A 24,203-nucleotide genomic window follows, 5' to 3' on the forward strand; every position below is an offset into this window, starting at 1 on the left:
TAATTTTTTTTTTTTAAAACCAACCAAACAAACCAAACAGAAGCTGGAGAAGAAACTATTTTTGTTTGAGACTTTGTAGAAACACATAGAATGAGTATAATACAAATCCTGTTTTCAGGGTATTAAGAGAAAGATTTTGTCTGAGCTGTATAGAAAAGACAGGAAGTATAATCTACCTTAATATATTGTGCTAGCTGACTAAAGGAAATATCAAGCATTTAAAATATTTTATCTGATCCTTTTTTCAATTATTCATAAGAAAAAAGACAAATATTTATATGAAATAATGATTAGCAATGGCTAGGCTGATTGTAATACTTTTAAGCTTTTCCTAGTGAGAAATAACCCGAGAGGACAAGATGAATAATGCAGTAATTCCCATAACATTCAGAATCCATATCTTGTTTAAACACCCGGATAATGTCTGAAGTACAAAGCTAACACTGAATTTTTCTGGGAATCAGGAAAGCAGTCAAACTTAGTCCCTGATACACCACTACTCACGAGGCTACTGTTTTGCAGAAATGTTCTAGGACCTTTACTAATTATCCACAGTCAATGACTTAGCTCCCCTCTAGCTCATGTCAAGGCAACCATTCAGACTCTCTAGATTTACAGGTTTCAGCTTCTACCAAACTGACTTAGACCTATTCCTTTCTGTAACTGTTTAGTTTAAACAGTATTTATTCTGCAGGCATCTTTTAGATTCTTGGGGCTATAAATTATTTTAGAAATGTTGAGTTTTTGTAGAAATTTGGTAACCAACTTGTTGCAGATGAAAGAATTAAAAGACAGATAAGCATATTTCAGAAAATACTACTGTTGTATCAAAATCTTTCAGTAAGTAAAAACAGAATACAATGAACTTGCATACTTTTTTGCTAACCTCAAACTTTCTTGAAGAGTTAACAAGTGGTTTTAGAACAGGTAATTAGTTTTGTAGTAAATTCATTTTCCCTTAAGTAGTTTATTGCTCAATATTAATTTATATCTAAAATCTGTAGTTCTTTAAACTCGAAGGATTAAAAGAATAATAAACTCTTAAGTCTTACCCTTGGCCTCTTTCCCTTTCCCTTTTGCTTCTCTTTGCTTAACGTTCTTGGAATACCCTTGAGGAGAATTTGGAGCCATCTCTTCAGGAGGAGGTGAACGAGTGGTGGTTGTGCTTTTTTCGTTGCTTGGTTTGTGTACTGGAGAAGAGTGTGTGGAAGCAGAAGGACTTGATTCTAGCGGACTTTCTGTGCTTTCTGTTTGTTCAGGCTTTTCACTCTTCCGATCCGTATCATCCAGGCGTTGGAGAGTTAATTTTTCACTTGTTTCTAAGGTCTTGGTTAGGTACACAGTGGAAAGTTCTCTGTTGAGAGCAATATCTTCTGAATCCTCACCCTTCAACAAATTCAGAAGTTATTTTATGATAAGCATGACACATAATCATTTACTATCTGATCTTTTACAAGGATGTAAGGATATGTTATGCTATACACAAACTTCCTCAGTTCAGAAAATTTTAACTTAATCACTTGTAGGTATTATCTAAATCATATGACACTGATTTTATAGGCTTTTATAGCTTTCCACCCCTATGCAGATCTTTCTGCATATTCCAAATCATCTTTCATTAGCCAAGACAGAAATATTCTGGTACATCTTTGCCCATTTCAGTTCAATGCAACCACTTTTCAGTTGAACTGAAGGAGTTCAGTCTTCTCCCTCTATGACAGGCTCTCTCATATACCAACTACATAGACCTCAATTCGTCAACCGTTTCCAGAAACATGCTAGAACATTTTACCAGTATACTTTTTTAGTGGACTTAAATTATTATTTATGGAATAACAAAGCATTTCAGAAGTATTTAGTTTTTGAAGAAATTTGGTAGCTAACTTGTTTCAGATGAAGGAATTACAAGATAGATAAGTGTATTTCACAACATATCACTGTCACTATACCAAAATCTTTTAGTATGTAGAAGCAGAATACAACAAGCTTGCGTACTTGTTTGCTGACTTCAAATTAACGGTGCCACAAAGAACACGTCAGAGATCACATACATGGTATGAACCCAAATAGGGTTTTTCACTTGATATAGCATAAAAATACGATCCTTTGGCACAGTCTGAATGTAGCATGGACAACACTCAAAATTGCAAACGCAGATAAAATTGAACATACATTCAGGCTCATGAATGCATAATTATCTACCAATACCAGTACCTGTAGATTTGCAGTCTGTTGTCCAGCCCCAAGAGATTCTTTCAGCTTTGATCGAGAAGGTGGCTGACGTTTTACTTTCAACGCAAGCTGAGCTTTTGCTTTGTTGGCACTGGTGTCTAATCTGGGAGTATCCCCAACAAAAGCATCAAAATCTGCAACAAATATGTACTTGTTTAAAAAAAAAAACAACCAAAAAAAAAAACCAACCAAAACCAAACCACAAATCAACTAGTAGGCAAGTTCTCTAACCTACTGTCCAGAAAAATATTCGGAAGTTGAATCAGAATTATTCTACTTGTCAATCACTACTATATGAAAATACTGTTTTATATAATACTACATTATTTTAAGATATTGTGATAGCAATTTCTAATTAATTTTAAATAAATTTCTATATTTTCTATTTTCTTCAATTAAAAAAAAAAATCCATCAGGATAAAACTGTATTATGGATTGAAAACTGAATTTTATTCTCAAATAGATGAGAATTTCTGCCCAAAATGTACTTTCCTATCCTTGTTCTTTAAGACAGAAACTCTTCAAAAAGTACATAAGCATTTACCAAATATTTTTAAAATATGCTTCTCATTTGAACCATTATCTGATATTTTATAACTTTCTGGGCATAAAATTACAAGATAAAACGATCATAGCAAGTTTTGGTGTAAATCATAGCTTAAAAACAATGGAATTTTAACTGATGTATCTCAGTGTTTTAGTCCCACTAACATTATTAGTTTCACTGACAGAGAATCTGAGGAACAGAGAAGATGGATATCTCTCCATCTATCTCCTCTTTCCCACAGCATTTAAGAAATACACTACTACAATAACAAAAATGTTGGGGGACCTAAACAAACATATCCACATTGGCTCAGGTCAAACATATACTCAGTCAGCAGGAAACAGCAAACACTTAATTTCTTTTGACAACAAAAAACCAGTACACATATAAGTCCTCCCAATTTTTGTTAAATGCAGATCAAAGATCCTACAACCTACTTACCAGAAATTAACATATCTGAAGAATTCAGTGTTTCTTCTATTGATTCAGTTTCTTTTTCATTGTCTTCTCTTATCTTTGACTGCTCACTAAATTGGCCTGGACTTTGACAGCCATCTTCCAATAAATTGTCACCTCCAAAGATATATGGCATTCTCTCATATACTTTTAATTTACTTTCAAGTTCTGAAATCTGTAAAAATTAAAATTGAGAAGTGAGATACAACTCTTCAAGAGTGCAGAAGTTTATTTTAAAATGTAATACTGCTTTACTTTTTCCTGATATATTTTCAGCTGTTCTGCATATTCTTGGTCTCTCTCTTCAAGTAGCCTTGAATGATCCTCTTCTTTTTTCATAAATTCTATTTCTCTGGTCAAAGAAATATATACAAATATATGAAACAGTAATATATAGAAATACATAATACAGAAATAAGCACAGTTGCATTAACTAACAAGCATTTTGTTAGTAAACTTTGAAAAAAAAATCAGTCTGTAAGGTATAACTGAGTCATTAATCTTGAAATGTCACAAAACAACCCATGTATTTGTTTACTTCTACCATCTTCAGAAGAAAATACATACAACACTATAATTTACTCCAGGCTGAAGGAGGATATGTTGCAACACTTTCACTACAAGTTATAACCATCTCTACCTTTAAAAATGGCAAGCAAGTTGCACGTACATTTAAAGTGTGAAATACATGCAGGACTCAGATCATAACACCTTACTCTCTTCACAAAGATACATGCATACACAGTATTTTCCTTCCAAAAGCCATGGTAGAATTCTTTGTAGGAAACTAAATTGTATTTCAAGTTTCTACTTAGTTCACCCTCCTGAAATTGCAATGATGAGGTTTTACAAAAAGAAATAATGATTACAAGTAGGAAACAAAAATATGAGCTGCTTTTTCCTGCCTGTCATATGGAATAACATACAAACCTAGAAATTAAGCGTAGAACATCTACACAAAATGCAAAAGGTTCAGGAACAGTCAAAGGAGTAACAGGAATTTGCTAAACATCGAGGAAATTGAAAACAGCATGTTAGCAGTCATCTTAATCTACTTTTGAACTTCCATGTGGATAAGCTTGGGAGGAGAGGGGAAAGGAGACCTTAAAAAAAAAAAAACCAAGCTCACCAAACAGCAAAAAAACGCATCAAAAGTAGCAGCATTTCTGTATGTGGACCACAGAGCAAAAGATCATGCAAACTGCCTTTAAAAATAAGCAGCAAATGGAGAAATTTGGGACAAAATAATTATATGCTTAAATTAATTATCAAAAGCAACAGTTGTGTTCTGTATTAGCAAGACACTTGTAGAAGTACTTTGCAATTAGCTCTTGTCTAGCTAAGAGGAAAGAAGGCAGAGCAAACAGACACAACTGCACAACAACAGTGTTCAAGACTTAAACAGATGTAGCTAATAAGCAGTATTACCTCTACTAAAAAACATAAACCTGTGAACAGATTGAAAATACTGTTTTCACGCTGCCATTGTGATGAGCTAGACACATCCTAAACTCTTAATTTCTGACAGAATTCCTTTTACTCTCCCTACAAGACATAACTCCTGACTCAGACTGAATCACACATATCTGGCTCTTATTATACATCCTTTGATGCCCTGTCTGGAATATTTAAATTGATCAAAGCTAGAGGGTTTTTCACAAACAAAGGTATTGCCAAATATCCCATGCCAGATTTCAAGTAGCCCTTTCAAAATTATAGACATGTTACTCCACTAGGTTGTTTAAAAATTTGTTATTGAAATATTAAACCTTTTTTTCCTAAGCTTTGAATCAAAAGCAGCAGCAAAATTTTTTAAGTCCTGGTGACTTCAGCACATATAGCCCACTGCCTCCCTAAACTTTGACAAATGAAAATAAAGTGTGTTAAGCAAATCCTAACTCTAAGTATTGTTGTCAGTTTTCCCCATGATGTATAAAACATACAAGCAAGAAATAGAGACCTGGTATTTTAAGGTACTTACTTTTGTTGGTAATCTTTAAGCAACTTCTTGGCCTTGCTGTACTTCTTTTCAAGGGCATCACATTGTTCTTGAGTTTCTTTAAGATGCTCATTTACTGTTTTGCATAAACTCTGTGCCTCTAACCAGTAGGTCTCTAACTTTTTAATTTTCTCTTTGCTTTCGTCTAAGTTTTGCTGAAGTTGGGCTCGACTTAGTTTCCATTCATTTTTTTCTGCTTCAACGATTTTTAACTGAAAAAAATAATATTTAAGGAATTAATCTAAACTAAAATATTAAATAAAAAACAATTGTTTATACATGTTTTAGTAGAGAATAGCTAACAAAAATTATATACTTATCATTAATATTAAAACAAGACACTGAACTTTTAAAGAAATCATATCAACTCTTCCAATCCTTGCTAATCCAAGTAAGTTTAGAACTCAAACTCAAGAGTCTTTTACTACTTCCTCATCAGTATTGCTTCCTTTTAAATACATAAAATGAATAAGACCTTTATTGTTAGCTTATGTTGACATGGTCATGATCTCACCATCTCTTAAGACCTCTGGAGAGGCCTATTTTGATTACCTCCAAAGGCAACTAGAGGTTAACTTGTATAAGACAAGCTCCCCGTCCTACTACTTCGTTACCAGCAGCTTGTTGAATAAAGCTAATGAGACCAGTTGATCTTCCCTGGTACTTTATAAGACACTAGTCTTCCTAATTAATTATGATATACCCATCGTTTGCCTTCCTGGGGCTAATGTATAAAACCACCAAACATTCCCTCAACAAAGAAAAGGGATGGGGCCCTTTCAGCTTGACAGCAGCCACACTATAAAAGTGAATGTTAACATGTGAAGTTCTCCAGGCCTTGGAGGAGTGAGCAGGCAGGGTATCACTTAGTTTGTCCATGCCTCCTTCTCTGGGGACACCATTTACACTGAGGAAATCACTGCTTTTGAAGCCAGTTAAGATAATCTCCTGATGGAACAGAGATGTTGAAAGGACCAATGATTTCCTGAATTAAAAAATGAGGCAATAAGTTGTACTAACATCAATGTTTACAACAGCTTTTTAGCAATCCACTTGGGCCAAATTTCAAGAACACTGCAAGGAGGAGGAGCACTATCAGAAATCAAAATGAGAACTACAATAAGAACACAAAGAAGTTTTGGCTGCCTTACCTCTCTACACTTGGAGCTCTGAACATTTGCAGAGTGCAAGAAAAACCCGCATAGATACTGTTATTCAAAATTATAGCAATCTGAAGCACTATCTCCTCTCCACTTGCTACCCACCCCCTGCAACTTGTCCTAGGGTACGTTTCTTGGTAAGGCAACACAGAAGGGCAATGGAATAAAAGAAGCTGCTCACCTACAATAAATATTTCCAGAAAAAGGCCATGCACAGATCTCCATCAGGGGAAAAAGCAGCAAAAAGAACAAGAAACCCTTTCTCAGAGAAAACAGAAGTGTGGAATCAATCCTCACCAAAAAATAAGCTGGAAAAAATTCTCTCCCCAGAGCAGGTCACAAATTTGAGAAGGGAAAGGGAGAAAAAGTAACAGAAAATAACTTCCTGACAACAAAGTCAGTCACAAATCATAGTTTGTAAGTGCCAAATCTATACTTAAATGAGAAGTTCTATCCACTGAAAGTGTTAGCATACTGTTTGGGAGCTTGTTTCATACAGTACTCCACTATATTCAGTTGTACTCTAAGCAGTAATATTGAAGTATTCATTTTATAACAGCACAGTGGGGATTTTGGGGATTTTGTTTGCTTTTTTAAAAAAAAAAAATCTGAGCACAGCTCTTCAGCTTAGAAATGCCTGTCTAGCATAACACAGAGAACACAGAGCCTGAGGCCTAAAACAGATTGCTGCCTTCTGCATTCAGCCTTTCCTTGAAAAATCCATAGGTAGAAATAAATAACTAAATAAATAAACCAAATCCACCACCAAATAATAAGATTCTCTGAAAACTTACTTTCTCCTTCAGTTGATTCACTTCAGCTATTGTTACCGCATGTTTTAATTGTAGCTGAAACAAACAAACAAAATTGTATAAGCACACACAAAATGACAAATAAAAATACTGGCTTTGTTTTAAAACTAAGCCTTGTACCTTACACCATAAATCTTCACAGGATTATTAGGAATTGATAAAGTCTACACCTAAGCCGAATGTAAAGATTATTGTTAACACGTCTTAAGAAAACAGCACACATACAAGTGCATAAGCACATTTTTCTGACAACTATTGGTTATTTCTTGTACCTCACTTTCCATTGTAACCCTAGGGTGTTTGGTTTTTTTTGGCAAGGACTAATGCACCAAACACACATTAAAACAAATGAATCCATGACTATGCTTTATTTAGATCATGTTAGTAGCAGCACAGTAATGATTCTAGCTAAGAATTTAATTGTATCCCAAGTAAATATAGCACTTACGAAAAGATGCTGTAGCCTGCTGTTGTGCTTCCTAATCTAGAAAAACTGTTAATGTTCTCTAATGATCAGTAGCCTGAAATTGCAACTTCCTCAATGACATCATCAATGTTATCAAGAGAGCAAACTTAAGGAGGTCTGCAAAATACGGATCCTTTCTAAAAATAAACCGATGCATGCACAAATGGTGTCTGACGAAACAGTTTCTTGGCAGGATATTTTTCTCCTCCAGAGTGAAAATGACAGGGACTTAAATCTACCAAAGCAGCCCAGACCCCTAAATGCCAAAGAATGCACCACTTAAATCCTTGACTCAATTCCACAGATCTGAGTAAAGGAAACATAGTCCTTTACAAAAACCTTGGGAAAAGGTAACCTAATTTTCCAATTACATTAAATTGGGATTCACAGTCTAGAACACCCTATTTGGGTTACTTTCAAAAAATACACCATAAAACACCCCAGAAGGGATCACCTGAAAAAACTCTTCAAGCCAAAATCACGCTTATCTATACAATCAAGTATTCTTATGTATGCAGGAGATTTCCCAGAAGACCTCAGGGACTACAGCACGAGATTAGATGTGTATTTCTTCTCTTCCTACAACCACAACACTTGAGACCATTCAGAAAGGTTGTACTTGTATTTCCATCCTTTCCCTGCAGCTAAAGCTGTTCTACTATGCAGCAAATAAATGCAAAGTCCAGTGGGCCAAAGAAGAACTAAGAGAAGCATCATATCTATTTAATACAACGTTCAGACACCACAACAAAGAGGGATGTGGTATTGCGTTCTAATGCCTGTTTCCAAGAGCTTTTTAAAATTTAATTTAAATCAAAGGAGCATTTAACATAAACACTTATAGGCAAGCTGGGATCAGAAAATATAGAGGACCTACATTTCAAGGAATATTTACAGAGCTTTGTTGGTGATGTTGGGAAAACAAAGCCAAACCCACAATAAGGGGGATATGAATGTGATTATATCCAAATCTTACAAGATTCAGATGCTCCCCAGTGCATCACAAAGAATATTCAAGAAACAGCTACCATACCTCTTTAAATTTAAGAAGAGACTGTGCTGAATCCATATCCAGGGGTAAACCAATATCTTCACTTTCAGGAAGATCAAAGACTTCTACAGACTTTCCGTGTAAACGTGACTCATATGTATCCTCATCATCATCATAATCATCATCCTGATGAAATGGGAAAATCAGAACATTCTGTAACACACGCACACACTTTGCTACGCTATTGGTAGCAATAACAAAAGCATACAATCAAGGAAGCCAAACAGTTGCAAAACTTTTCACAACTAGTTACTATCCCTTTTTTAGGTTCTTATACCTATGATAGATTTTAAAGATTACTTGCAAATCAAATTTCCACAAAGAAAGCTAAGTAACCCATGCACAAAACAAGCCACAGCTGATTCTGAAAAATATCTTTTGGATTATTGACTAATTGGAAGTATAGCAAGCAGCGATAATCACACGCCTTGATAATAGTAATGTATGAAGTCTGTATTTTCTGTTTTTAACAAGTTGCCTATTTTATCCTTTTTTTTTTTTGCTTCAATTTGATTCAAAATACATTTATTCCATTTGTAGAAGTTATTGCATGTAACAGTAATAACGTACTTTCAAATATATGTATGTATGGTGTTTTACCTGCTCTGTATCATCTAGAACATAGTGCTGCTCATACAGACATCTCTCTCGCTCTAAGGTCTCACTAATGAGGCGGGCTACTTCACTCTGAGTCCCTGGCTTCTCTCTCCCAATCAGGAACCTACAGGAGAAAAACAAATTACCTTGCAGGAAAAAGCTTAAGATATGCTTAAGAAATTAGTTAGCCATACTGTTGCCTTCAACGTCTTTGTAAAACTTTCAGATTATGGTTTGTACTCTCCATTAATAAAAAAAGGACAAAAAAAAGTACTATTTCATAGAAAACATACATACCTTACTGTGCCTTTGGTGTTTTTCAATACGGTGGCTGCAAAGAACTGAGTAACTCCCACTAGACTTATGCCATCAACCTCAACAATCTGATCATTTACTTGAATTCTGCAAAATAAATAAATGCTTAGCTATCAGTTCAACGAAAATATTTTGACTTGACAGATTTTTGACATGACAAGTATCACTTAAAACTCACTAGTATTTATAATGAGAAATTTTGAGCCCCAAGAAACTCATTGCTTAAAAACAATCTCCTGATCCTCAGTTACTAGGCAGATCACCAATCAAAATTTACATAGTATTTGCCTTGGCATTTTATACTATCTACACTAACCTGATTGGTGTCCTGGGGTGTCAACATGATTTTGTGGCATTGTTACACAAGGGCACAATCTAAGCTTTTCTCATACATGCAGACCTAAGCTTATTTTGCAAAAATGTCCTATTTTTAGTAAAAACCCTGTTTTTTTTAAAAAAAAAAATAACATAAACCAGGAACGTAATATTTACTCACCTGCATTCAGCTTTTGTACTGTTATTCACAGTACTTAGGATATCCAATGAAAATGACTGGGCTCAGTTAGAAATTTGTAAAAAGCATAATCAATTCAATGCAAAACTCACCGTCCATCTCTCTCAGCAGCTCCACCATCTGTTATTGTTTTTACAAAAATACCTAGTTTTTCCAGTCCCTGATCAGCACCAACTCCCATTCCAATAATACTGATGCCTAGACCACTGTCACCTAAGGGATTCAAAAAAATCTAACATTAGCCGCATAACACAAGACGTAAAGCTTCACAGTAGTGAGCTGTTTCAAAGCCTTCCAAGTCCTTCCCACACAAAGGATATGAAAATTCATGTAAAAAAAAAAAAAAAAAAAAGACTACAACATATTTTCTATCTAGAATCTACTTAAAGCCTTTTTGTTATGTAGTTAAGACTGCCTGTTAGATTCAAAGCTTCATGGCATCTGGAGATTTACGAATTGTATATATTTTGGTGCAGGCCTGTCACTCAGTAATGTAGCCTTCCTAACATCAATTAAGTATGACAACTTGAACTTAGCAGAGGCCTGTCCAGTTAAAGTTCTCTAAATTCAACAGAACTAGACACAAATGAAAGCCTGAACACACGTTAAAAAATTCAAGACCTAAATTAAGGGAAAAAACAGTTTAAAAGTGTTTTGTGTATGTATTATCTCTTGCAAATGTTCAAGGTTTGATTTGCACCTTTTTCAATTTCCACAGGAAACACTTCCATTTTTTCCACCCTCTTCTCAAGTTCATACTCAGCTGAGGCTGCCACAGGGTCAACTTCTTCATTACGTCTGTCATAGTCTTCATTTGAGTAAGTACTGAAAACCTAAGAAAGGTGACAGAAAACTTTTTTTAGTGCTTTCCCACTTCCTTCCAAACATGATATAATTGAAAGAAAATCAGTAAGGAAATTAAAGCGGTAGTTTTAGAGATTCCATTTTCTAAAGAACCATCACTTTAATAAATACTGCTACTGTAAGATCATTTCTAACTTGCACAGAAGTAATATTTTAGAAGTGTCAAAACAATTCCTTAGACACTTTGTGTTGCACCAAACAGTTAAAAAAAAAAATCAGTCATCTCCCCTTTGATATAGTGTTAATTTTATTATTGTTTTTTTTTTAAGGACTACATTCCCCCAAATCCTTCTTCCTCTCTTCTTCCCTCCCCCCACACCATCTGCCAATTGCAGTGCTTCAAACAGATGTAGTTTTCTGATTTTGCAAGGGAATCACAGAGTTTCCCAGGAAAAGGAAATGCCTTGTTACATACATTACTATTTTTAGAAATCACTGAATTTCTGAAGTGTTAAAAAAAATAAAAGACAAACAACACAAATTAAGACAGAAATCTAGAAAGGAAGAAGGAGCTACATGTAGTAACAGGGTTAATTTTACTTATCAGCATGTTCAGTAATTGTATTTAAATTGAAAAGCTGAAAAAAAAGAGAAAAAAAAATACACCACCCCCTATTGATCTGAAAAAAACCAAAGCTTAACTGCTTAAGTTTTTGCAGGCATTGTTTTACTTAACATCACTGCAAGACAAAAAACAGTTAGGGATTGCAGCTGCCACAGCCATCTCCCTAATCAAGAACATGCACTGCTGACACAAAGTTAATTTACACTGACCTAAGTTTTTGCAACTTTAGCATTTTCCCACTAAGACTACCTACAGGTAGCTGCAATCATGTAAATAAGGCAGAATTAACTGTAATTGTCTGTAATTAACATTTTCCCAGTGCATTTATATCTGCTACTATATGGTGTTAGCTTTGCATGGCAATAGCCTCAGACACAGGAAAACGGTTATTGAAACAGATTACCAAAAAGCAACTAATATAACTCATTATTCCCATGGGAAGCTTACTGCTTCACCTCCAGACTACAGCTGGAGGAGTTTCACAAACTCTTTGCAAAATCCTGCAAAACAGCTACTCCAGAAACATGGCATGGCCATACAGCAGTTCAGTAAGTCAGCAAGATAAGATCAGATCAGCTGAAAGAGAAGGAAGAAATCCACTCTCAGAAGTCTTATGTGTTTCCCCTTAATAAAGGAATCTTCCTGAAAAATTATTCTTCTTAAGTCTTGCATAAAGGTAAATAAACTAATAAACTCTTTCAGACTATCATACAGACACCAGTGGGCAACAACTGGACACAGAAAGGCGATAAGAGTTGCACTTATGGTATCTGTCTTCCATAAACATCTCCAAAATAGATAAAGGAAACCATCCAAATGGTCTCAAGGATTCTTACTCTATCAGAAAAATGTGGCCAAATTCTTAAACTAATTCCCCTCTTCACCCCCTCAAATCAGTAAATAGGATACGAAGAAGCTTCAGGATTTCATGAAGCACTATTCTCCCTTTGGGAAAAAATCCATCTGGTTTGGTTCCTTTCTATCCCAATAGAAAAATCAATCTCTAAAAAATATAGCCAAGTTATAATACTAAGATTAATTTCAAACTAATAATTAAAAAGTTCACAAGTGGACAAATGATAACTTTTAAACAAGAATATCTGAGTTCCTGAGAATGAATCAAATACTGGGGCATGAAAAAAATCAAGTTTGCATATTTATAAGTGTATGTATGATCTAGCATTAAAAATGTGACTGAAGTGTTAAAGATGACTAACCATCAAATGGCTGAATGAGCAAAGTGTGGAGAACGATAGTAGTTCATTTTGGAGACACTGACAACTCTATTTTCTTGATTGTAACTCAGTAGTCTAACTCACAAAGCGGAAGATGAGGCAAATAGTCACTATCTGCTGAAGCACTACTCTAGCAAAGTGACCAGTTTCTTACACCATCATTTATAAAGCGCGGGAAATTCGGGGGAAGCAAAGTCGCACCATCTTAAGACACTGCATGACATATGCTGCAAGTCTTAGGCTGCCACCACTAAGATATGACTGGAATTACTAAAAATTATTAAATATTTTTCCAACTCAAAAGTAATAGCATTGTACTTGGGAGTCTCATAGAATCTGCCCATTTTAACACAAAATTGATCACAGAGGTTGATCATCTGCCAGGAATGGATCACAGAATTAAAAACTAATGGTGGTTTAGATTCCAGTCATGTTTACAATTGGTATACATAAAATAATAACAGCACAAACATACATATGCAGATAAAGACTACTAATATTCAAGCATACTAGCTCTTTAAGAAAAAAAAAAAAACAAAAAACTATCTGAAATAAATTCTGACTAATCCACTAAGAAAAAGAGTTCATAGTCTTCCTCTTCAAGTTACAGATGGAAAGTGTGTGAGACCATTTAAGGTAATATTCTAAAAACCATAATGCCACAATATGGACAAGAGAGAGCTGTTTCAAACTAGTAAGAAAAAAAAAACCCTACTGATTTCAGAAAAATAAATTTGAGGAAAAACATGATTCTACAAAGAACAGAGGAAAAGCAAAATTGTTACATAACCATAAGTCAAACACTGCAATAACAAAGAAAGAAGCGAGAGCACACTAAGAAACCTATGGCCCAAAGAGTCAAGGGCAAAAGGTAGAAAATTTTATTGTGTACATGTGGAATCATAACAAGGCATTCATCTTTTATGAGACAGAAACTGTAAAATTGTTGATACTGATACAGAAAACACAGAACTGCTCAGCAAGTTTTTCTTGCCAAGTAGTAAAAGTAATACTAAACACAGTTAAAATGTGGATAATAAATAATAAAAATCAAAAGTTACCCAATTTAGAAGATTGATGAGAAAGCTAAACACAGTTCATCCCTGTGCTGTGTCTGGTGGGGTTTAGTCGCTGAATCAAATGCATTAGGGACAAAAGAAATTCTAATCTTACTATTTAAAAGCCACTGCTAGCCAGAAATGTTAAAATTATTAGTGTGCAAGTAATATTTTCTAAAGATATGCTTTAGCAAACAAAAGTTATTGTCTCAACACAGTAGAAACCAGATGAATTTTACTGTGGAAACCACGAGAATTTTACAGGCCATTTACAATAGCTTGTTATATATTCAGAAAGTTAACCTAATGTTAATAACTTCTGGATCTACTCAAGCTAATAAATTATTAAAAAATGCTACTATCTGAAAAACAAATTTATTTTTACACTCAAGACCTCTTTTCTTCAGAATAAATAAAAATAATCTGAATCAAAAAAGTTCTGGCAGAGGGCTGAATTTTTAGGGATTATTTTAATTAAATTGTTAAGATACATAACCGGAAATTTTCAGATACATACTTAGTCCTTGGAGAGCAAATACATTTATTTGGAGACTGAACAAACTACATTCTCCACACTAGGAAAATGAATCACTTTTTGAATGCAGAACTCAGTTCGCCTCCTTCTACAAAGATGCTAGTATCACCATCATCAAGATCAGCACTCAAAAAACCCCATATAGCCTACTGTCTAAAGAATCCTACTGATCAGTTCCTGCTACCATACAGAACTAAAAATCTCCATTATATCATCTTAATGCTGTCACAGAAAACAGCATTATTACAAAAAAAAACAAAAACCAAACAACAATGACCTCTGTTAATTCAAGTAGAACTTTTTATGTGCTGCTAAGAGTTTAAGAACTATGTCAGATTTAGCAGAATGTTAATTTTGTCAGAGGGCAAACTCTTCAGAAGATACATAGTAATTTACCGTGTATGCGCATGAAGCTGTTATACATTCATAAAACACAGCCCAAGACCTCCGCTCCCATCTTAATTTCCAATAGATAGATTTGTTTGTGCCTGATCAAAAGCAGAACATTACAGAAGTAATTAAACAGTAAGAGCAAAAAATCAACAACTGCCCAGAAGGGCTCCTAGCTAACTGGAATAGAACCAATACCAACATCACTTGAAAATTCTCATCACAGACGGCAGTATTTGCTGGAAAGCCTCACAACACCTGCACGGACAGTTAAGGCAACACTTCACAGCCGAGAGCGGCGCTGAAGGGTTACCAACACCCCTGCCTGGACACCACACCCAGCAATGACCGCGTCCCTTGGTTCATGTTTCCTCTGAAACACAATTCTTACCTTCAGCATGCCAGTTTACTGAGTGTCAGTAAAGCCAAACATTTAAAACATAAGTTACAGCTCAGGGGAAATTATCTAACAGCAAACAGCTTCAGCTTTTCAAATTGATTGCCTTGCAATGCTAGGCAAAACGTGAAGTGCCCAGGCAAACATGAATAATCATTTGAAACAGTAGCACTGAAGTAGGACTGAAGTATAAGGTACACTTCACAGTTTACTCTTACAATCTCCCTCCTCAGTTAAAGCAGACACCTCATTATCACTACCCACTCTTCCCTGTTTCCGAAAGCTACACGGTTAGTGTTTTATTACCACTAGTTGTTTTATTTTAAGTGAAAAGTTACTATATCTGATTTAAGCCAATTCATGCTATCAAATCTTTTAGTCACCAAACAGAAATACCTTACATTTTTGTTTCTAAACACTTCTACTCTTCTGCAAAAAGTATTCAGAACGGTTGGTAACTGTTAAACAGGTTAACATTACAAGCCATTACACTCGATGCAGCATTTTCTGTTCCCAAACAGGTGGGCAGGCCGGCTGTGCACACTTACATGCTTGATCCTGTAGCTCTGCACAACTTTTATCAAAAACCCCAGCCAAGTCAGTTTAGATAAAGGCACAAGTGCGACCTTGCTTCAGATCTACAGTACAGTTTCATATAGATAATTTCATCATAAATACACCATTTTTTGCCAGTCTCACTATTCTTTACTTGATTCTCAATAAAACTGGTAAAATTTATTCTTTAGTTGTGTATTTCACTGCAGTAGCAAAGGCACTGTAGCTAGGTAGAGAGCAAGAAAGACAACATGGTATCTGTTTCAGTCAGGCTATCCTACCTACTCTCCAGGAGGAACACTGTCACTTTCAGGTATCTCATTTTTAAATCCAAGTGAAAGAAATACTGAAAACAGAGAAAAGCATCCATTCAGATTCGGTGAACTGACTTTATTTCATTTCAAACATTCAGAGCCCCTCTACTCTGCTCTGGTGAGAACCCACCTGCAGTACTGCATCCAGCTCTGGAGCTCCCAACATAAGAAGGATATGGACCAGTTGGAGAGGGTCCAGAAGATGATCAGAGGGCTGGAGCACCTCTCCTATGAGCACAGGCTGAGAGAGTTGGGGCTGTTCAGCCTGGAGAAGAGAAGGCTTCCGGTACCTAAAGGGGGCTTATAAGGAAGATGGGGAGAAACTTCTTAGCAAGGCCTGTTGTGATAGGACAAGGGGTAATGGTTTTAAAACAGAAGGAGGTAGATTCAGACTGGATATAAGTAAGAAATTTTTTACAATGAGGGAGGTGAGGCACTGGAACAGGTTGCCCAGAGAGGTGGTGGAAGCCCCATCCCTGGAAACATTCAAGGCCAGGCTGGATGAGGCTCTGAGCAACCTGAACTGGTTGGAGATGTCCCTGCTCCTTGCAGGGGGGTTGGACTAGATGACCTTTAAAGGTCCCTTCCAACCCAAACCATTCTATGATTGTATGATTAAGTCAAAAAGAACAAGTAACTTACACTAAAGCTGCAGCCCTGCCATCAGTGAGGGCACAAATCTGCAACTCTGATACAAGTGCTAATTTTTCCCCAAACCAAGTAGTACTTCAAAAATACCTTTAAAAATATCTCTCTCTTCCCTGTAAAATCCATGTGAAACTGCTATGAAGTTAGAAGTTGGAGGGATTGAAAAAGGGATGAGGATGGATAGGTGACAACCTGTCATCTTCACTGTCACCTCACCTGACATCCACAACTTCAGTATTCTCCTATTTGCCTATAGTATTTATAGCATCATCAAGTACATCAAAGAGGGCAGCTAGTATGTCATACAACTGCATCCAGGGTATAATTCAGTTAGAAGTACAATAAGAAACTAATGTAAAGAGTCAAGCTGCTCCAGCTGTGAGCCAGGATATAAAAATAAATTCTTTGCTTTTTCTGTTCTGGTTTAGATTTCTGCTATCCAGCCCCATACCCTGGCACTGGACTCTCATCCAAAGACTCTTGAAATGTGAAATCAATCTACCATTGTAAAACTTACACATCAAATATTTCCTAAAAATCAAAACAGAAGACATCTGAGGTGAAGAAAAAAAAAAAAAGCCAAAAAAGCTTGAGTTGGAAGTGTTTCTTTCCAGAGGGCTGAACAAAGCTCATGAAATCAAAACATAGCAGGGACCAGAAAGGCATCAGAAATACTGGATATGGAACTTTCTAAAATCAGGTAAATCTATACACAGAACTAAATGCATTTAGACATTTAACTTTCATAAAAATTGAAACTTCAATAGCAGTTTAAAGTTTATCTTTCCTCAAAAAAAAACCAACCCACCCAAAAAACCAAAATTTTCACGTCTGTGAAAATATGTACCTTCTTCCTCCAGTTAATATCCATGTTTTTAACATCTCATACTGTTAAGTTGATCATCAGGAAATGCCATACTCTCAGATGCAGGCAGAATACATCAGGGTTACTTTTTGTGAAAAGTCACTGAAAAGTACCACGGCGAGTTTAAATTTGAGATAAAAATATGAAGAAAAGTTGTTACAATACTAAGTTACAAACATTGTAATGTTGATGCAAGTAATAAACAGAGCTTCAAAACAATTAAAAACTATGAGTTACAACAAAAAAATTGTAATTGCAAAAGATCCCAAACAAAGCACAATGGAAATACACTTACATTATTTGTGTCAAGAAAAAAAGCAGATGACTTCCCATACGTAAGTCAATTCTGTTTAAATCCACTCTCAAATCAAATCTCTGTTTTCCTAGATCAGCCTACATTCACGTCACCTACTTGTTTCTTAATGCCACAGAAGTATTTTACTGAAGTGCTTGACCAATGGTTGATAAACAATTGACCATTTACGCAGTCATCAGTTCTCTAGTTACTGAAGAAACTCCAGGCTTTGGGCATCTTCCACCAGTTAGTGTATTTTGTATCCCTTTCTGTGTATGACATCGTAAGTATAGAAGCTACACTTCAAAAATCAGAGGAGGTATGAAGCTGAAGCACCACTCTGCAACATTTTGTTAAAACGGTGTTCAGGTGACTACACATTGACCTAGAAAAGGTGTGCATCTCCTAGAAGTGATAAGGGTTTACAGATACGCCGTTATACAGGAAACCTAATTCAAGTTATCTTCATTAACCGCTTCATTAACTTCCACAGTAAGCAGTTCCGTACTAAAAAGACTGAAGAGTATGCCAGCCTGAACAAGATTACTGCTTGTGCCCCAGCTACACGTAAACCAGCTCTATTCTGAAGTGCAAGACAAATGGCAATATTATAAAGGATTTCCGTATTCTCTCAGAAGCAGCTGATACTCGGCTGCTTAGGACAACACACAAGCTATGAAACTGCTTTCAGTTTCCTTATCTAAGAAATAAGTTTAAACTTCTGCTCAACTGTGACAAATACAAAAGCAAAGCCTTTATGAAGGTTTTGCGGTTTTTAAAACTGTGTTCTTGACTTAACAATTTTAAAAGAAAGTGCTATTCACAAAAAGCTGAGGAAACTCCCATGCAATATAAACTAGATAATACTGCTATTTAAACAGACTCATGGGAGCAAATAGCAGCTGCACTATCTTTTCAGTTTACCTGAGCTTCAGAATTTCTAAGGATCATAAATCATTGCAGAAGTTAGTCACAGAGATATTAAAGGTTTTGAGGACAAAGTTTGACACAGTCAGAGGTAAAAACATCTCAAGAACTCAATTTGGAAATACGCATTTGTTTTCCCAACGGAAAGTTTCAAAATTAGAAATGTCAAAGCACTCAGTCATTACATTTATGTTAATTAAAGCCTTTCAAGGTAATCACATAACTGAAAGCGAGTTTAATCTCTACATTACAAAAGCAAAGTGAAATATAAAAGGATGACAGCACAGTTATACGACATTATTTGCACTGTCTGTAATGCTGACTGTTTACAGAGTTTATTTAGAAAATTTCAAGACAAAGACAAATTCAGTTCCATTGCAAATACCTTGGACAGCTGAGTGTGCTTTACATTCCTTACTGGCTTCATATGTGGCAACAAGAGACTAAAAATAGCTCATGCACCATAACACAAACGCAGTCTGAGAAGTTCTGCTAATAACTGTCTCTCTTCACTACTGTAGGAAAAACAAGCAACTGAGACATAATGTTCCTTAAGGTCTACAGAGATCAAACAGCAGCAGGGCTTGAAGAGTCAGGTCACCCGCAGCAAGTAAGAAATCTTCCCACACGTCATTTATCACCAACTTCTAGAGAACTGAACCATTTATTTTCAAAAGTCTGATCTATGCTTATTTTCATAGGCACAGGGCAACACAAAACAATGGAATATTCACATAATTACATTCCATCTTCCCTGAAATTATCAGATCAAATTTTGTTCTTAAGCCCTGCTACAGATGTCAACAATCAAGGATCTCTAGCACGGGGTAGACACAGTGCTAACAGTGTTAGCTACCTTACACATTCCCTGAGAGCTCCACAGTCTCCTTCTTTTACTCAAAAGCCTTGCCAATTTTACAACTGACTGGAAACTTCAAAACAGAGATATTAATCAAGTTCTCCTTGCTGCTGCAGCATAAATACTGTTTTTAGGGTGCCTGTGTGTAAGTGATCCCCATTACCTACACATATATCCAACTTCTCCTTTGGGTACATCAAGTACAACGGTCACAGCTCCATTGCTGCAGAACCTTGATGATCCAAGAATGTGCTTTTTCTTGCCTATACACCTTCTGAATGTTTTGAATTCTCTGACTCTATCAGACACCTACTAAACAGCAATTGCAAAAGACAGAGATGGTTTCTTCATAATCACTAGAGAGGTGCAAAAGGAAAACAGCAAGAACGCCAAGGCCAGCCTGGCCTCTCTCAGGAGGAGAGACAGAGACCTTCTCTGGTGGCTATGGATGCCTGGAATGGCACTCACATTTCAGTCAAACTTATTTGTCTACATAAAGCCAAAAAAAAGAAGCTACTAGGATACATTTCTCACTATGGCACTGCTCTAAACTGTGGTGGGGACCAGGAGTAATCTTTTGCTACCACTCAGGATTGTTTTTTCTCTTCCAATTTAAGATGCATTAAAGACCACGCATAAAGTCAAACAAGACACATTTCCTTCTATGAAGTAAAAGTGGGATTTTCTAAAGAGTTAATGAGGTATTAAAGGTACATTACTAAAAAAAAATATTTGGGGGAAGTGCAAGGGAGGTTGGAATTCTTTATTTTACAGAGCACAAAAGCAAAAAACCATATACCAGGACTCATTCCCACTAAGTATCATAGAAAATAAGAAACAAAAAGGCAGACAAGGGGAAAGAAGTCATTGCTTAGGCATGAGGAACAGAGAGGGAAAAGCTATTGAAAAAAAGAGATCCCTATACCCACTGTAGGGAAGATAAAGCCAAGTTTCATTGAAAAGGGATAAAGGAAGGTAAGTGTCACAAGCTCCAATTTTCAGGCCTTAAAAATAAAGTTCACGGACCATATTGCTGTTAAGTACAGTTTATTCTGTCAATCCAAGTGGCATTATGGCAAGAACTATGTTACTTTTAATGGAAAACTGCTATCAGTTGCTACTGTTGATCTCGGTTGTGTAATTGATAATCTGGTACAGGTTGGTTCCTGTGGCTTTCAGAGAAGCAGCTATAATTGAACAGTGCTCGTTACCAAAAATTGAGTTTTGTCTACATGAGAGCTTCCATCACAGTTGGCACAGAGATTTCTACTAATGCTTTCAACTAAGTCTGGCATAGACGTTAACAGAGAAGGCAGGAAAATCTGTTACAGCCAGTGCTTCAGTAGGATTCAGCAACGATCAGTAAAATCCTGCCTGCAGCAGGAAACCAGCAGTCACTCAACAAACACACATTTACAGTACTCTACAAGGCACTCAGTGCACAAATGAGAGGGGAAATGGACTGATGCCCCTCCGGCTTTCTCACAGCCCTCCCCAAACTCGTAATGAAGTTTTGAATAGTGGCACTCTCCAGGTCACCACTAAAGCAGCATCAACTACAAGGAAGCCATATAAAGTCAGCCTGTCTATGGACAGACTATAAAAAAACCACATGCAACAAAACTCATATTTTGCCACACCCAAAACATTTTCTGAGGTACAGCACTGGCGTGTGTTTAGCAAACTGGGAAATGACACCTCTCAACTGCAGGAAGTACAGGAGTCAACTAAATTTTTGCATGTCTCTGATCAGTAAAAGTGAGTCCTGACTGTACAAATAAAGTGTAAAAACTGCTTGTTAAAGATGGTACTTTTCATTCATGTAATACCAGGAGAAGAGAAGTATGCTTGAGAAAGCCTCCACAGTTTCCCACTCCATCCTGGTCTGCATCTCCCAATTTTCCTCCCAAAGTTTGAGAGGGACTAGAATAAATGAAGTTTGGAATGAGACTGTGGGTAAACATGGTTTGAGTTGTGAAATGACTTATTTTGTGGGTAATTTTGGTGAGGTAAGATCTGACACCTAAACTTTTAAAACTTGTTAGTGTTGTAACTCACACTACTCCTCATTATTCAGTCTGCCCTGTAACTGTTACTTCCGCAACTTCCTAACTCCGAAATGCTAGATAGAATTCTAAAATCTTATATAACAGGAACTAGTCATTTGATATTTTCTCACAGTTAATTCTGGAAACAGGTCTGAAGTTGAATCTGAAGGTTTGCTACAGGGGGTTGTTGTTTTGTTTGGGTTTTAAAAACAACTTTTGTACAAAAAGCAAAACTGAAAAAATCCTTCCTAATGCAATGCCTCAATTTTAAACAAATGAAAGCAAGTATTAAAGGTCCTGTGTTTGTATCTCTTCCTGAAAGTTCAGTGCTCCTGAAAACGTCCAGGAAGTAAAATCTCACATGTTTCACTACGCCGTCTACCTATGAAGCTGCTGTGTTTCAGAAACCACTTGTGACTAATTTGTAAATTTTCTGAACAAGAGAGAAGTTATAACTCTTATTCAGTTTTGAATAAAAGCCATAAATTTACACTTTTTAAAGCGTTTTTAGACCTTTGAAAAAAACACAACAAAAATACATTTTCCTGGGTATTTCTGACTGCAAAATAATAAAAAAAAAAAAAAAGAAAATTAAAATGTACTTACCTTGATAGGAGCTGTTGAGAACTTAACTTTTCTGTCTGGCTCAGGATCTTCCTCTTCAGAAAGTCCAGGAAACTCCTCATATTCACTGTCATACATATATTCTTCCTCCTCTCCCTCCATAATTTCTTTGCCTTCAGGCCCTTGGTTTTCTGGCTCTGTATCCCTGTCATCATCAAAAGCTGCATTCTCTATTCCAAAAGCACTGAAGTCCCCACTCTGCTTTTCCACCACTTGCTCCTCTTCTTCAGTATCCCGTTCCTGCTCTAGAACATCCTGAACTCGGGCACCTGGACCATCTCTCACAGACATCCCATATCTTTCTTCTTCCTGACTGGTCTCACTGCCTTCCATAAACTCTTCTACCACTTCCAAGGAGCAGTCGCTCCTGTTCCCTTTCTGTACTTGGTATCTGAGCAGCTGATCCTCTTCAACAACGTGGTTTTTCTCCAAACCTTCTTTTTCATGCCCTGAGGTTTCATTTTGTGCAACCAGCTCTGCTTTCGTCCCCTCCACAGGGGAAACCTGGGAGAGAACACTATCTGACCTCTGCTGAGTCTCCTGACCAGGCATAATGCCCATATTCCACAGGCTTCTCTCAAGTACCAATTGCTCTCTTGTATCTTTTCCAAGTGCCTCACTCAGCTCATCTCTGAGGATCACAGACACTTTGGTGGACGCAGACTTCTCTGGACATCCCTCAGCAACAACACATGAATCCAAACTGTGGTGGCCTCTCAAAGGGTCCTGATTTGGAGGACTATCATTTCTGGAAATTTCTTTGGATTCTTCAGTATCACTGTCACCCAGAAAGCTTTCCAGCCTCCTAGAGATGGGCCCTGCATTGAGGAAGGAGGATTTGGAACCACTGCTGTGACGTTGCTGCTTCAGCTCCTCATTACCTTGATTTTCAACTTTCTCCAGCGTGACTGGAAGGCTCGCTTCTGTATTAAAACTGAAGTGGTCCACCACATTGCTGCAATCAGAAGCTGAACTGCGTCTCCTCTTATCCTCACTTCTTTCACATTTGCTGGGGGAATATCTGTCCACTGAGCTCCGTTGTTTTATATTTCTCTCAAACAGCTTCCTAGTTTCTGAAAATTTTTCTGCCAGGGCAACTTTGTCCAGGTCTGCCTCATCGTTGCTACGGATAACCTTGTCAGCAGCAGAAGGCACAAACAATGAATCCACAGGAGTGCCACAGGGGCTGGTACTTGTATTAAGAAGATTATTTTTTTGGACAATGAGGAAAGATGGGCTACCTGGAGAAGGTCCATGCTCTGCTGCCGTGGCCCGGCTGATTAATTTGGTCTCAGCAGGTGGACTGCTTTCACAAGAGGGTGTGGAAGAAGAGCTTCCCATTTGCAGAAACATATTTTTGATCTTGTGTACTCTATTGCCATAAGTGGCAGCTCTGCCTCGACTGTGTGGGTCATTTCCCCCTCCACTGGAAGACGTGCTCAGCTTCTGATGCAAGCCTGTTTTGGTGGAAGCATTTTCAGCACTGTTTATGCCATCAAAAGAGCATTTGATAGCATGAAAATCAGATTTATAGGCATTTCGGTGTGGAGAAGCACTTCTCAAAGCCCTTTCCCCTTTGCCTTCGGTTTTCATCATTGTCAGAGAGAAAGCTCTCTCGACTCCTGAAGAAGAATGGGAGGGACGACACAAAGCTGCCACCTTCCAACACCAGGCAGAGCAGATCCCAGAGCAAATCCGGAAAGCAGCCTTTCACTCGGCCAGCCTCCCCGCTCGCATTGAAATGGAGCGCAGGGGAGTCGACGTGGAGAGAAAGAATTCACAGCGCGTAAACGGCCGCATCGGGTATTATCCCCAGCGCGGACGGCGGGATCCGGAGAGCCATCTGCAGAGAGACAGAGTTTTCATTAACTCGGG

The 24,203-nt window shown here is 36.9% G+C and overlaps 1 protein-coding gene across 5 annotated transcripts in view; it reads right to left on the reverse strand.

Moving 5' to 3' along the window:
* LOC104487285 (neurabin-2) overlaps nucleotides 1-24,203 on the reverse strand; it is a 43,862-nt gene that overhangs the window by 19,071 nt on the left and 588 nt on the right. For all 5 annotated transcript variants that reach the window (XM_086750873.1, XM_086750871.1, XM_086750872.1 and 2 more), the window contains exons 2-13: nucleotides 22,311-24,171; nucleotides 10,850-10,982; nucleotides 10,242-10,362; nucleotides 9,618-9,722; nucleotides 9,324-9,444; nucleotides 8,706-8,849; nucleotides 7,189-7,242; nucleotides 5,217-5,446; nucleotides 3,491-3,587; nucleotides 3,221-3,410; nucleotides 2,215-2,366; nucleotides 1,053-1,386 (exon numbers count right to left, since the gene is read on the reverse strand). In XM_086750873.1, coding sequence (XP_086606999.1) covers nucleotides 1,053-1,386; nucleotides 2,215-2,366; nucleotides 3,221-3,410; nucleotides 3,491-3,587; nucleotides 5,217-5,446; nucleotides 7,189-7,242; nucleotides 8,706-8,849; nucleotides 9,324-9,444; nucleotides 9,618-9,722; nucleotides 10,242-10,362; nucleotides 10,850-10,982; nucleotides 22,311-23,924 — 3,295 coding nt within the window. In that variant the 5' untranslated portion in view covers nucleotides 23,925-24,171. The remainder of the gene's footprint in view (nucleotides 1-1,052; nucleotides 1,387-2,214; nucleotides 2,367-3,220; nucleotides 3,411-3,490; nucleotides 3,588-5,216; nucleotides 5,447-7,188; nucleotides 7,243-8,705; nucleotides 8,850-9,323; nucleotides 9,445-9,617; nucleotides 9,723-10,241; nucleotides 10,363-10,849; nucleotides 10,983-22,310; nucleotides 24,172-24,203) is intronic.

Source organism: Chlamydotis macqueenii, chromosome 6, assembly GCF_036417535.1.
Source record: "Chlamydotis macqueenii isolate bChlMac1 chromosome 6, bChlMac1.mat, whole genome shotgun sequence".
Taxonomy (NCBI): domain Eukaryota; kingdom Metazoa; phylum Chordata; class Aves; order Otidiformes; family Otididae; genus Chlamydotis; species Chlamydotis macqueenii.